The sequence below is a fragment of the Pseudorca crassidens genome, chromosome 4 (assembly GCF_039906515.1).
Source record: "Pseudorca crassidens isolate mPseCra1 chromosome 4, mPseCra1.hap1, whole genome shotgun sequence".
NCBI lineage: Eukaryota > Metazoa > Chordata > Mammalia > Artiodactyla > Delphinidae > Pseudorca > Pseudorca crassidens.
Genome location: NC_090299.1, coordinates 30074037 through 30088433, shown reverse-complemented (window position 1 = coordinate 30088433; position 14397 = coordinate 30074037). Strand labels below are relative to the sequence as shown.

The window sequence follows — 14397 nt, the reverse complement described above, 5'->3', positions numbered from 1 at the left end:
TATTTTACCTAATATTAGGTAAAATATTTCCTGTATGAACTACTGTTTGCACTCAGCAAACAAAAATATTACACCTTTCAGGCTGCATTGTTTTTACTATTTTATATTTTGAAAACAAAAATTCCAAATGGCCATTAGAATGACAAAACTGAAAAACTCAACTTTTTTCGTTTCTTCATTCTTATAACCACTGTGACAACACTTTATTTTGAATCTATTATAAATTCAGGAAAACGTAAGAACATAGAGTTTGAAGATGAACTATACTTGAAACGAATTTGAACAATTCCAATGCATAATACATATGAGACTGCCTATGTCAGGGTAGAACTGAAAGTTGGCTGAATTAACTTCCATTTTTAATACAATGTCTGTTAAAGAATAAGTTTTAAAAAAGTGCTCATTTGAAGTTTACATTTGTATTTTAAAAACTCAACCTCAGCAACCCCAGCAATTGTTAATAGTGCCATCTAATAAAATAGCCACTAACCAAAAGTGGATATTTGGGCTTCCCTGGCGGTGCAATGGTTGGGAGTCCGCCTGCCAATGCAGGGGACATGGGATCGAGCCCTGGTCCGGGAAGATCCCACATGCCGCACAGCAGCTGAGCCCGTGCGCCACAACTACTGAGCCTGTGCTCTAGAGCCGGTGAGCCGCAACTACTGAGCCCATGTGCCACAACTACTGAGCCTGCACTCTAGAGCCCGTGCTCCACAACAAGGGAGGCCACCGCAATGAGAAGCCCGCGCACCGCAACGAAGAGTGGCCCCCGCTCTCCACAACTAGAGAAAGCCCGCACGCAGCAACGAAGACCCAAGGCAGCCAAAGATAAATAAATAAAATAAAATAAATAAATAAATAAGAATCCTTTGAGTTGGTTTCCTACGGTCCCTGGCTTTAAAAAAAAAAAAAAAGTAGATATTTAAATTAAAATTATTAAAATTAAATGGGAATTCTTCTGTTTCTAGTCAAGATAGACTTATAAGGGTACCCTAGTTATAAAGGTACCCTTTATAAAGGTACTTATAAAGCTACCCTAGTTCTTATTCAGCCTAAACCAGTCAAGAAATGGACAAAATACAGACGACAGTGATTTTCAAGACACTGGACATCAGGCAATGAAGAGTAGAGATCCCTGAGACTAAAGAAACAAATGAGGTAGGTGAGCCTACAGCTGTTCCATGTGATTTCCTTCAGAGAGTTCCCAGACTGTGGTGCAGAGAGGAGGAACTTGAGCTGAGCCCAAGGGACTTCTTGAGGAGACAAAGCTGAGAGTCTTGGGAGACCAAGGCAGCTATACTTCACAGAATAAAGTACTGGAAACAAGTAAGTGGCATAGAGAGAGAACTTTGTAGCTCTGTAGACGATCCCCTTTTAATTGTTCAGCTGAGTATTTATCAGCACCCAAATGTGAAGAAACTACCAGAGACTGGGGAAAGAACCACCCAATAGAAATCAAGGTAACAGGGCCCACGCTCAAACAGTGCCATGAATAGTGCTTGTTCTCAACATTCAGACTGGAAAATTTCATTATTCATGGGGCATTGGAAGGAGTACAAAGAAGGATCTTGCCTCAGTAGTATGGAACAAATAGTCCTAGACTGAGCATTGTTCTGGTCCTACCTATGAATGCTCAAAAGCAAGACCTGAAAGGACCAAACTGTTTTCAAGTAACTTAACTGCATCTCAGAACAAAGCTCAAGAATATGTACAGGAATACAAAAATACCCAGTATTTAACAGGATAATATTCCTAATAGCTGGCATCCAATAAAAAATACAGGCATGCAAAAATACAGGAAAATATGACCCACAGTGAGGAGAAAAATTAAATTGATTGAAATTTACCCAGAATCCTTAATATAGATGTCAGAATTTGCAGGTAAGTATATTATAATATTTATTATAACTGTATTCCATATGTTCAAAAAGTAGAGACAAGAAAAATATATAAGAGATCCAAATTGAACTTCTAGGGATGAAAATAACAATATCTGAGATAAAAATACACTGGATGGAACTAACAACAGATAGGACATTGCAGAAGATTAACAAACCTAAAGATTTATTAATAGAAACTATGCAGAATGAAATGTGGAAGTAATGAGAATTTTTTAAAAAAGAACAGGGTATGAGTGAGCTGTGGGACAGGTTCAAGTGGTGTAGTATACATAGTATATGTGTAATTGGAGTTCCACAGGAGATAAGAATGAGATGGGAACAAAAATGTTATTCGAAGAAATAATGGCTGAAACTTTTCCAAATTTGATAAAAATTATAAATCCACAAATTCAATAAACTTAATGAATCCCAAGCAGAAGAAACATGAAGGAAACTCCACCAAGGCACATCATCTCAAATTGCTCAAATAACAACAGTGAGAAAATCCTTAAAACAGCCAAAGAAAAAGACCCATGTGCAAAGGCACAAAGGTAAGGGTGACAACAGAGGTCTCATGCAAGTGAGAAGACAGTGAAGCAACATTTAAAAAATACCAGAAAAAAACCCCTGTCAACTTATAATTCTATACCTAGCAAAAATATCACTTGAAAATTAAAGCAAAATAACAACCATTTTAGACATACAAGAGTTGAAAGAACTAATCACCAGTGTATCTGCACTACAAGAAATGTTAAAAAAAAAAAGAAGTCCTTCAAGCAGAAGGGAAATTATCCTAGATGAAAATCTGTAGCTACATGCAGGAATGAAGAATACTGGAAATATCTGGAATTTTTTATATGGGGGTGGGGAGGAGGTAGCCGTTATCTCTGCTTTGTACCTTTTCTTGTAGTATCTTTGACTTTGGTATCAGAGTAACATTGACCTCATGGAATGATTTAGGAAGTAAGTTTTCTCTCCTTTTTGGGGGGGTGGGGTGGGCAAAAGAGTTTGAGAAGATTTGGTGTTGTTATTTGGTAGAATTCACCAGTGAAGCCATCTGGTTTTGGACATTTCTTTGATAGAAGTTTTTTCTTTCTTTCTTTTCTTCCTCCCTTCCTTCTTACCTCCCTTCCTTTTCTTTCTTTCTTTCTTTCTTTTCTTTCTTTTTCTTTCTTTCCCTCTTTCTCTCTTTCTCTCTTTCTTTCCTTCTTTCTTTCTTCCCTTCTTTCTTTCTTTCTTCCTTTCTTTTTAAATCACTGATTTAATCTTTTGTTACGTGTCTGTTCAGATTTCCTATTTCTTCTTGAGTTGGTTTTGGTAATTTGTATGTTTCTAGTAATTTGTCCATTGATCTAGGTTATCTAATTTGTTGGTATATAATTGTTCACAGTATTCTCTTATCATTCTTTTGATTTGTGTAAGGTCAGTAATAATGTCTCCACTTTCTGATTTTATTTATTTGAATCTTCTCTGTTTTTGTCAGTCTAGCTAAGGTTTGTCAATTTGGTTGATCTTTTCAAAGAACAAAATTTTGGTTTAATTGATTTTATTGTCTTACTATTTTTAAAATTTTTTCTGTTTCTATTCAAATATTTATTCCTTCCTTCCTTCTCCTAGCTTTGGATTTAGTTTGCTCTTCTTTTCTAGTTCTTTAAGGTGTAAAGGTAGGTTATTGATTTGAGATTTTTGTTCCTTTGTAATGTAGGTATTTACTGCTACAATGTTCCCTCTAAGTACTGCTTTTGCCAATCCCATATGTTTTAGAATATTGTATTTTGTTTTCACTCATCTCTAAGTATTTTCCAATTTCCTTTATTATTTCTTCTTTGACTACTGGTTAAGAGTATGCTGTTTATGTTCCACATATTTGTGAATTTTCCAGTTTCCCTTCTGTTACTGATTTCTAGCTTTATTCCATTGCATCCTTTCACTTTCAACCCATTTGTGTCTTTGGATCACAAATTTGTCTTACAGATAGCATATAATTACGTCTTTTTTAAAAAAAATAAATTCTACCAATCTATGCCTATTTATTAGAGAACTTAATCCTTTTACATTTAAATTAATTACTGATAAGAAGGCCTCACTTTTGACATTTTGCTATTTGTTTTCTATATGGCTTATACCTTTATTGTCATTTCCTCCATACTGCCTTCTTTCATGTTTAGTTGATTTTTTTGTAGTAAACAATTTTGATTTTTTTCTCATTTTCTTTTCTTTTTGATTATTAAAAAAAATACTTTCTTTGTGGTTACCATGGGGATTATACTTAACATCTTAAATTTATAGCAGTCTAGTTTGAATTCATACCAACCTAGCTTCAAGAGCATATACAAACTCTGTTCCTGTACGGTTCCATCCCCTTTTATGTTGTTACTGTTATACGTTACATCTTTATACATTGTGTGCCTGTTAATTAATAAGTTTTAAATACATTTGTCTTTTAAACAGTGTAGGAAATAAAAAGGAGTTACAAGCCGAAAATAAAATTACATTGGCTTTTGTATTTATCTATGTAGTTACCTTTACTGGAATTCTTTATTTCTTCATATGGCTTCAAGTTACTGTCTAATGTCCTTTCCTTTAGCCTAAAGGACTCCATTTCTTGTAGTGTTTTTCTTTCTTCCTTCCTTCCTTCCTTCCATCTTTCCTTTTTCTTCTTGTAGTGTGTTTCTTATAGAGCAGGTATACTGGCACCTTCATCAGCTTTTGTTTACCTGAGAATGTTTTAATTTCTCCTTCATTCTTAAAGGATAGCTTTGCTGGATAGAGAATTCCTGGCTGATAGTTCTTTTCTTTCAGCACTTAAAAAATGTCATCCCATTGTCTTCTGGCCTTTATAGTTATTGCTGAGAAAGATGCTGCTAATCTTATTGAGGATCCTTTGTCCATGATGAGTTGCTTTTCTCTTGCTGCTTTCAAGATCTTCTGTTTTGTTTCTCGGCTTTTAATAACTTCATTATTTTGTGTCTTGGTGTGGATTTCTTAGCATTATCTTTTTGGGGACGAGTAAGCACCCTGAATCTGTAGATTCATTATCTGTTATCAAACTTAATAAGTTTTTGGCTATTATTTCTTCAAATATTCTCTGACCCTTTCTCTCTTCTCCTTCTGAGATTCCTATTTTGTATATATTGATGGTATCATACAGGTCTCTTAGGTTCTTATTCTTTTTTCTTTCTGTTCCTCAGATTGGATAATTTAATTGAACAATCTTCAAGTTCATTTACTCTTCTGCCTGCTCAAATCTGCTATTAAAACCCTCTAGTGAGTTCTTTGTTATACTTTTCAGTCTAATTCCTTTTATGATTTCTGTCTCTTCATGGATATTCTCTATTTGTTCATACATCATCCTCCTGGTTTCCTTTAGCTCTTTGAACATATTTAAGATAGTTTACTTAAAGTCTTTGTCTGGTAAGTTCAAAGTCTGTTCTTCCTCAGAAATAATTTCTGTTAATTTTTCATGTGAATGGGACATATTTTCTTGTTTCATTACATGCTTCATAATTTTGGGTTGAAGACTGGATATTTTGAATATTATAATGTAGTAATTCTTGAAATCAAATTCTTTCTTCTCCTCAGGGTTTGCTTCCCTTGCTTTCTGTAGATTGTAGCTGTTTGTTTACTAACTTTTCTAAACTGTTTTTGTAAAGTTTGTTTTTTTGTCTTGTGTGGTCCCTGAAGTCTTGGTTCCTTTACCTTGCATTCAGCTAGGGTTTAGACAAAGATTTCCTTGAAAACAAGGAACCAGAAAGAGAGAAAGAGAAAGGGAAAGGGGGAGAGAGGGGGAAAAAGAGAGAAAGAAGAAAGAAAAGAAAGAAAAGAAAGAAAGAAAGGAAGGAAGGAAGGAAGGAAGGAAGGAAAGAAAGAAAGAAAGGAAAGAAAGAAAAAGGAAACTCTCAAATTGAGAACAACAACAAAAAAACTCCCCCACGTTTGCAAATTGGCTCTGTGCTGAGGCACTCCTTCAATGCTTAGCCAGGACATTTATAATCATGTCTTAGCCTTTACTTCATGCTTGGACTGAGCCTGGAGGTATAGGCTTAGAGTCTTCTTAGGTGTTTTCTGAGCTGCATCCTGCCCTGGGCATGTGTGCTGCTTTCGAAATTCCCCAGTATACACAGGGACTTTTGAATGCACTAATTTCCCATTGAAACTTTTTCCTTCCAAGCTTTGGCACCCTATTGTATGTCTCAACTGTAATCTTTTGTCCCAGGTGGCTGTAGGTTGTTTTTTTTGCTTGCTTTCTAATGTTTTTGAGAAACAGACTGCTGCCTTTCCACTCTGAGTTCCAAGTTAGATGAAACAAAGACAAGTACATTGTGTCAGTCTTTCAAGTAGCCCCCAGGTAGGTTAGAACAAACACAGTTCTTTTTAAATAAAGTCTGCTCTCCTCCTTTTAGAGCTAGGGACTAGAGTTCCATGCTGGGAATGTGGACTGCCATCTTTAAGACTGCCACTGAGTTGGGAACAGGGTGGGGTAAGGGCAAGTAGAAATGCCACAGTTTTCCTACCATTTTTAAATTGCCTTTTTCCTTCATTCAGCATTCACTTGGGTGCTGTGGGCCTCTGATAACTGGAGTTCTGACGAAGGTGGTTCTGAAAGTTTGCTTGATTTTTCTATTTTTTTGTGGAGGGACAAGTGTTTGGATTTGCCTACTCTGCCGTGGTTGCTGACATCACTCTCTGCATTGTGTGTTGCCTCCTGTGCATATCCTCTTTCCAGCATTTTGTCACTCTGCTGAACATCACCCTACTTCTTTCCTTCCAAAATACTACCCATATAAACCAAGGTTTGCAATATGCTTGTAGGGTAAAGTAAAAATTTAAGGTTTCAGTCAGGGATTATGTCACAGCACAGTACTATCACTGTAGGTAACCATATTGACTGAAATACCTGGCTTCCCTGTTCTTTAATATCCTTTGGTTACTGATACAGCAGCCACTCCCTCTGTGCTCTGAGTTTCTCTCCCATCCTTTCCTAAGTTCCCTTACCTCTTTGTCTGGGTAGGTTCCGTAAAACCAGAATTCTCATTTCACTATTCAGAACAACTTAAGTCTAACCCACTGCCAGCCCACCCCATCATTGACATCATTGATTCAATGACATAATCCACCCATCATTGATATATGATGGGTGGCTTATCAGTCCATCAAAATGGACTCCAAATCAGTCCATCAGAATGTTTTGATATAAAAAGGGAGTGGGGCTTTTCATTCTCTAGAAGGAAATCTGCTCCCAGCTTTCAAAATAACGTTCTTCCTAGCTGTACATATTTTATTTCATGTTGAAAATGTAGATATATTTTAAAACTTCTTTGAACACATTTATGTTGTCTCTATGGTAACCTCCATTTTAAAATGGTTATTTCTCAGCAGGTGGGATAAAAAGTCATTCCATTTTCTTTTATAAACTAATATTCTAAGAAGTTCTGGAATTTTCACAAATATGATATTAACTCTTTTCAAAATGCTGTTTCTTAAAGGAATGAAGACAACTTTATTGTTGGATGATTTTTCAGTAAAAGAAAGAGGCTCTTTTCCTTTGTGTAAGTGAAAACTACTATATTCAGGTTTGGTTTTTTTTTTTTTTTTCCTGTTTTTTGTCCAGGAATCCAAAATGTGGCTGAAATATCTTTTTTTTCAAAAAACAAATTTTTCTTGTTATAATGTAACATATTTATTTGGTATTTAAAAAAGAAAAATAAAGAATGAATAAAACAGAATTTCTGAACTCTGAAAATTCATAAATGCATAAAACATAAAATAAAAATCACCAACAATCCCATTACTCAGAGATACCAACTGTTATTTATCTGATATACATCCCTCATGAACTTTTTTTTTTTTTTTTTTTTTTTGCGGTACGCAGGCCTCTCACTGCTGTGGCCTCTCCCGTTGCAGAGCACAGGCTCCGGACGCGCAGGCCCAGCGGCCACGGCTCACGGGCCCAGCCGCTCCACGGCATGTGGGATCTTCCCGGACCGGGGCACGAACCCGTGTCCCCTGCATCGGCAGGCAGACTCTCAACCACTGCGCCACCAGGGAAGCCCTTTCATGAACTTTTAAATTGCCATTTATATAAGCAGTTATATGTGTGTATTTGTGTGTGTGTGTGTATTTTTCTCTTTAACAAAAATAAGATTTTTAGTGAGGGCTTTTTTGTTTCAATAAATATAAAAGCACTATTTTAATGGCTACATGATAGTTCATTTATAGACTACAAAAATTTAATCGATTTTAATCAACAAGCATTTACTTTACCTCCATTCGTTCTGTACTGAAAACATTGAATATATACTTTAGAAGTTACAAGAAACAAAGTATATAATTCTGATTTCTTAGGTAGTTTTCTTTAAATATTTGCTGCTATAAACAGGCATTAAAACAAATTTTGGAATTGTTTCAAAACTCTTTGATCACAAAAGCAGGCAATCATCAATAAGTATCTAAAATGTCTTAAACATTTCTAATTTTAATAGATCAGCTTTCAGACTGCCTACAACCTGTCATTTCGGTTTTATCTCCTTGAGTTGCCTATAAAGTCTCTACTCTGATCAAACAGGTTTATTCATCTGGAAGAGCCCAGTGCTGTGCTATCTTTCTGCCATAACACTTGCTGCTTTTTCAGGCTGGAAAATCACTTCTTCTTTCTCTCCACTGATCAAATCTAATCCAGAATTATGGGCCTAGCTCAAATCCTATTTGACCCAAAAACTCTCCCTGACCTCCTAGCAGGAAGGGACTTTTCCTCTCGTAATGTCCCTTGGCAGATAGCATTTGTACCATTTTTTGGCAATTAAATATATATGTCTTTTAAAAGTTCCTTCTCTTGTGTTTTCATATATTATTTAAATTTTGCTTATTTCCTCATTGGCATACTTGTATCGTCTTTCTACAACCGTACCAAATGGTTACTGTAGGAAGAGATCAGTCTTGCCGTTTGCCCAGCACTCTACCTTGCACATAGATAGAGGGAGCTTGATAAATGTTTACTGTTTTGATAATTACTGTAAATATAGATCTATATTAGTAAAATTCTCATTCAGTTCAATTTCTATGCACAGAGAATAGCATATGAAAAAAGCAATTTCTTAAAGCTCTTTCATCAAGATGTTAACATAAAATCTTTGTTACTGACTAGATACTGTCATTGTTGGCAACTGAACTATGTGATCCTTAAGTCAAAATCGTATCCTTAAGATGTTTTCTGTATTTTTATAGTATTTGAAATATCTACTTAAAATAGTTTGCATAGATATTGAATTACTTACCTCACAAAAACTTAAGCAGAAGCACAAAAGTAACAGAACGGCATGAGCAGGCTTCATGTTGGAGACAATCAGGGTCTTTATCTCTACTGTGGACTCGTCTGCACCTCAGATATTCTTTTGAAATTTAATTTTTAACCTCTGAAAAAATATTTAAAAAGAGCACGCCTCCTAAAGAGCTTTGTACTTTTGAACTCATGTAGATTTTGGCAAAATTTCAGAGTTTTACCGTAACTGAAACCAAAAAAGTCCTCAGTAAATGGCTGAGGGACTGTGTTTCCTGAAGAGGAAACTGATGCCCCACCTTGATACTGAACAATGCCTCGTTCTGTTTTCTAGAGAAGACAGAAATCACTAGAAGAAATTTCTTATGTTTTGGTAAAATAGAATTATATATTTTTCTTTAAGGACAAAAACTAGGAAATGGTAAGAGTAAAAGTCCATAATATTGAAGGTTATGCTGAATACATTAGAAATCCTCACCAAAACGCTTCCTTTCATTCACAAGTTGTTCTGTGATCAAATCATTTTCTCTAAGCAGAAATGCTGTCAACAGTTTGGATTCTCCTGAAGCAGATGTGAGACAGAGTTCGGGGTGTGAGATACTTATCAGGAATCAGCTCCTGGGAAAGGAAGGGAGGAGAAGCAGGAATGAGCAGAAAGAGAAATCAGACCGCAATGCAGGTTCGACAAAGCCTTGCCCAGCTCACGGGGGCCTCTGGAGCAAGAGTGGCCAGTCACAGTGGCCCTGGGTCGTGCAGAAATGGCTGGATCCTTCCTGCCTTACTCAGTCACCTGGTGAGGGTTGCCCAGGAAATGATTGCCCTTAGGTGAGGCAGGTCTCTGTCGCTGAGGCAGACCTTGAAGGATCTGACAGTTAGTGGCTGTCAGAAGGAAGTGTCAGCTGACCACACACTTCACGGCCAGGTAGCCAGACCTTCCTTGAAGGCGGATCTGGGAAACTCATCTCCCTGTCTTTCAGAGTCTACCATTTGCACCTTTTAGACCTACTTTCCATATAGGCTTCAAGGGCGAAACCTTCAAAACTGCAGGGGACCTTTCTTCCTGAGAGATTATTTAGGAGAGGGAGGTTGCGGAGAGGGATAGGGGAGGGAACTGTAGCCCCTGCCCTTGCAGTTGACCTTGGGGCTGCAGTTGATACTCACCCCCTGCCTCCTTCCTATCCATTCTGGATTTCCTTCACCCTGAGTTTCCACCTCTGCTGACCTCAGTGACCTACCTGGTGGGATGACTCACAACCTCTTCCAGGAGTTATCCAGCCCCTGATTACCATTCACTTCTCAGACCATTGTTGCTGTTTCTATCCCTTTACTGTCACAAGAGACACCTGAGCAGCTCATATGGTTCCATACACATTTCTCCCTACCCTCATTGTGTAATAGCAGCCTAACTTCCTCCGAAGGATCAGGGTCAGTTACTCCTGTCAAGATGGTGACGCCTCCTCTTTCCTGCTGGTCCCCAGACACAAGCAGCTCAGTGTGCACCAGGCAGAAGTTTCACCTTATAATTCAGTGGGATTCCTGTTGTGCCAAAGGACAAAAGTGTGCTTCCTGTGAGGAACAGGCCTCAGAGTACAGTGTGGAGACAAGAGCACACGGCCTCCAGGTGGTCATCAGAAGTGATGGTAAGTGTGGTTATTCCTGCTTCTGTTCCGTGGCTCCCAGGCCTGTGTCTTCTCTCTGTTGGGGATACAATGCATATACTGCTTCCTGGAGGATAGCACCCAGTCCTCACAGAGTATTGCCTTTAAGTAGCACCTCAGCTTGGCATTCACCAGGCTACTCCAATGCTCCATAAGGTGCCAGCTTCACAGTGGTATAGTATGTGATATGACCAGTGGATTGCATGGTCATAGGCCCAAGCTCACATCTCCTTTGCTATAAAGTGGGTTCCCTTGTCCGGCAGGATGTTATACGGGATCCCCTGTTGGAGGATTAAATACTCTGTAATCCTTTAGCTCATGATCCTGAGGCCCTGCAGACAGAAAAGGTACATCCTTACCCACAATTTATGCCTATTCCTGTGAGAATGTACCACTGGCCCTTTTAAGATTGAAAGAACCGAATGTGTCAATTTACCAGCAAGTAGCTAGCTGGTATCCTTGATGAACTGTGTGCCATTTTGGGGGCTCAGCATTGGTCTCTGTTGCTGTCAGACTGGACATTGGTTGATGGCAGTAGCTAAAGAAACCTTCAGGGTCCATGCTATGGGCCTCATGGGTATCTTCCATCTCTGCCACCATGGCCACTTTATTCTTGTGCCCATTGTGCTGGTACTGAGGTGGTTGATGACTGAGATTGGCTGATTATCAATTGGCTGAGTCATTTTGTTGATTATTTATTACTTTTCTCTGGTGGATGTTCTCTGGTGGGCGTTAACATGTGATAAAAAGATTTTTACACTTCAGCCCTACTCCTATATGTACATCCACGTTTCTCCCCTTCTAGAAACTGTGATTCCGTATATAGTCTAACCTTAGGCCACTTATTTTTCCACACAAAGTGGAGAGCCAGGTGTGCCACCTGAAGCTCTGCCCATGGGGATGACTTTCTTTCACCACTGTCTTTCAGAACCATTACTAAGTATGGCTGTAATGCAGCTGCTATTTTCAGGTTGTACCTACATACTGAGCCCATCTGTGAACCAAACCCAAACTTCTCCCTCCTCCTTTAGCTGGTCATTACCAGAGTCCCCACAGAGCCACAGGTGTGAGCTGAGGGAGGAACACAGGTGCAACGGTTTGGATTTGGGGGAAAAGGGGGAATTGGGGCCACCTGCTCATGTACTTTGTGCCCTTTTTTGCTGTTTGTATTTGGTTCCAGATGTAACATTTTCATCTTATGTTTTTGCTAGGCCTCCTCAGCTTTGTACTTCATGGGTCTGTTAGGACCCAGCTCATAACGGGCATCTCTGCTACAAGGTGACACAGTGTCATGTTCGGTTGTTCCACATTTACCAGGGTTCAGTAGTGCCTAGGTTGTTTCTCAAAAAGAATATAATTCTCTGCTACAGATGGCATGGCCTTGCTCCAGAACCCCAGGGTCCTGTATTGTAGTTCTCCCAGAGTCTTCCTCAAACACTCCACAATGTTTTCTCCCACCATTGATACCTCCAACACTGCAGGGTCTTCTGGATTAGTGCAGAACTCTTTCCTGCTCTGGTAGCCAATGAACTATTCTTCAGTGTGAAATATTTGCCCAGAAGTCAAATATTCCCCAAAGGGAATATCCCCAAAAAGGCTCACTAAATTTTGTGCTTCCTTCTTTGTGAAATGAAGTACAAGACAAAATAATTTATCTTTTAATTTAGAGAATATGTTCTGGAAGGTTTCTGAGCCCTGTTTTCCTAAAATTTTACTGATGTGCCAGGATTTATCACCTCTGGAGCATGTGTGTCTAATCAAGGCATTCAGTATGTTAGCCACCTCTTGCTTATCTGCTCTGATTAAGGTAATGCCATTAATGTAGTGAAACAATGTAATGCTTTATAAGAAGTCCAGATGATACCCAGGTTTCTTCAGACTTTATTATGGCAGAAGTTGGGACATAAGACCTATGAAAAAATTCTAAATGTATACTGTTGTTCATCCCACAAGAATGCAAATATTCCAATATTCTTTTCTGCTTAAAATTCTTATAGTGGTTTTGGTTTTCCTGACCAAATTCTTATTGATATACTTTATAATATTGCTAAAATTAGAATCAAGGTTCTTATCTCTAAAAGAAATTTTATTGAAACAAATATTAAACCTTAGGTAAGGGGTGAAATTTCTAAGCTTAGAAAGAAGAAAATAAAAAGACATTTATATATCCAAGTTATGTTAAAAATTTTATAACAAAAAAAGCACTGAAAAAAATGAACTAAGCATGCAACTCAGGATACCATTTAAAAAATAACAAAAAGAATTAAAATAATAGAAAGGAACTAATAAAGACACAAACAATAGTAAATAAACCAAAAAGTAAAAAAGTAGTAGACTTGATAAATAACACGAGTCATTTTTTTTTTTGCGGTATGCGGGCCTCTCACTGTTGTGGCCTCTCCCGTTGCGGAGCACAGGCTGCGGTCGCACAGGCCCAGCGGCCATGGCTCACGGGCCCAGCTGCTCCGCGGCATGTGGGATCTTCCCGGACCGGGGCCTGAACCCATGTCCCCTGCATCGGCAGGCGGACTCCCAACCACTGCGCCACCAGGGAAGCCCAACACGAGTCATTTTGAGTAATAATTTTTGAAAAGAGAGAGTAAAACAATTTTAGAAGAAAGCTATTTAAGTGGACATTTTTAGGGGGCTGCCAACATCCATTATCCTTCATAATAGGTTCCCAATTTTCTGTGTGGAATTATCTTTCTTCTATTACGAGTTGTTTTGGTGGGAGAGTAATTCTAGGCACCTGCTTTCCAAATGGAAGTTGAGAAATCCATATCCAGCCTCTTTCCATTCCTTTTTATAGCCCAAGGACTGATCAAAGAGTCTCTCTCTCTCCCTCTCTCTGGTGTTTGAGTCTTGAGTTAAGTGATAAGAGGACAAAGAAACAGTTGTGAATTATTTATTGAGGCAGCAGAAGCAGCAGCAGCATACTGGTTAGACTGCTTCAGCTATAAGATAAGCTTCTTTTGATTCCTTTTGGCCTTGTTAAGTATCTTTAGTTCTTAAGCCTAGGTGCTTAGTCACCTGTCAGTACTGTAAACATCCTATTATCTTCCAAGTGAATTTTCTTTTACTAAAGTTAGCCAGAGTTGGTTTGGTGGCTTGTCACTTAGAACCTTAAGTGATAAAATCATGTGCAATTTATGAAATAATCTGAAGATGTGGAAGAAAATTTCCAGGAAAATGGAATTATTGGAATTGACTCAGGAAGAGATAGAAAATTCAAATAAATTAATAGCTAAGAAGACATGGAAAAGTTAAAGATTTAAACCCCCAAGATACGAAGTTTTACCAACTCTTTTAGGAAAGATCATTCTTGTTATTTAAACTTTTCCAGAACATGAAAAAAGATAAAGAGCTCTCCAACTTATTAGCAATACTCTAATATACTTATCCAAAGCTGGGTAAGACAAGCCTCTGAAAGAAATCTATAAGCTACTCTTAATTATTAATATACATGCAAGGGCCCTAAATAAAATGTTAGCAAACCATATACCATAAACCACAATATAGTAAAAGAATAACATACCATGACCAAGTGGGGACCATTTCAGAAATACGGGGGTGTTCAACATTA

General features: G+C 38.0%; 1 protein-coding gene across 6 annotated transcripts in view; it reads right to left on the bottom strand.

The window, feature by feature from the left end:
- Positions 1 to 9339, bottom strand: part of CFI (complement factor I) — a 37918-nt gene extending 28579 nt beyond the window's left edge. For 2 of the 6 annotated variants that reach the window (XM_067735333.1, XM_067735334.1), the window contains exon 1: positions 9155 to 9339. In XM_067735333.1, the coding sequence (XP_067591434.1) occupies positions 9155 to 9211 (57 nt within the window). In that variant the 5' untranslated portion in view covers positions 9212 to 9339. The remainder of the gene's footprint in view (positions 1 to 9154) is intronic. The other 4 variants (XM_067735335.1, XM_067735336.1, XM_067735337.1 and 1 more) reach the window with 3 other exon arrangements.
- Between the last annotated feature and the right edge of the window lie 5058 nt (positions 9340 to 14397).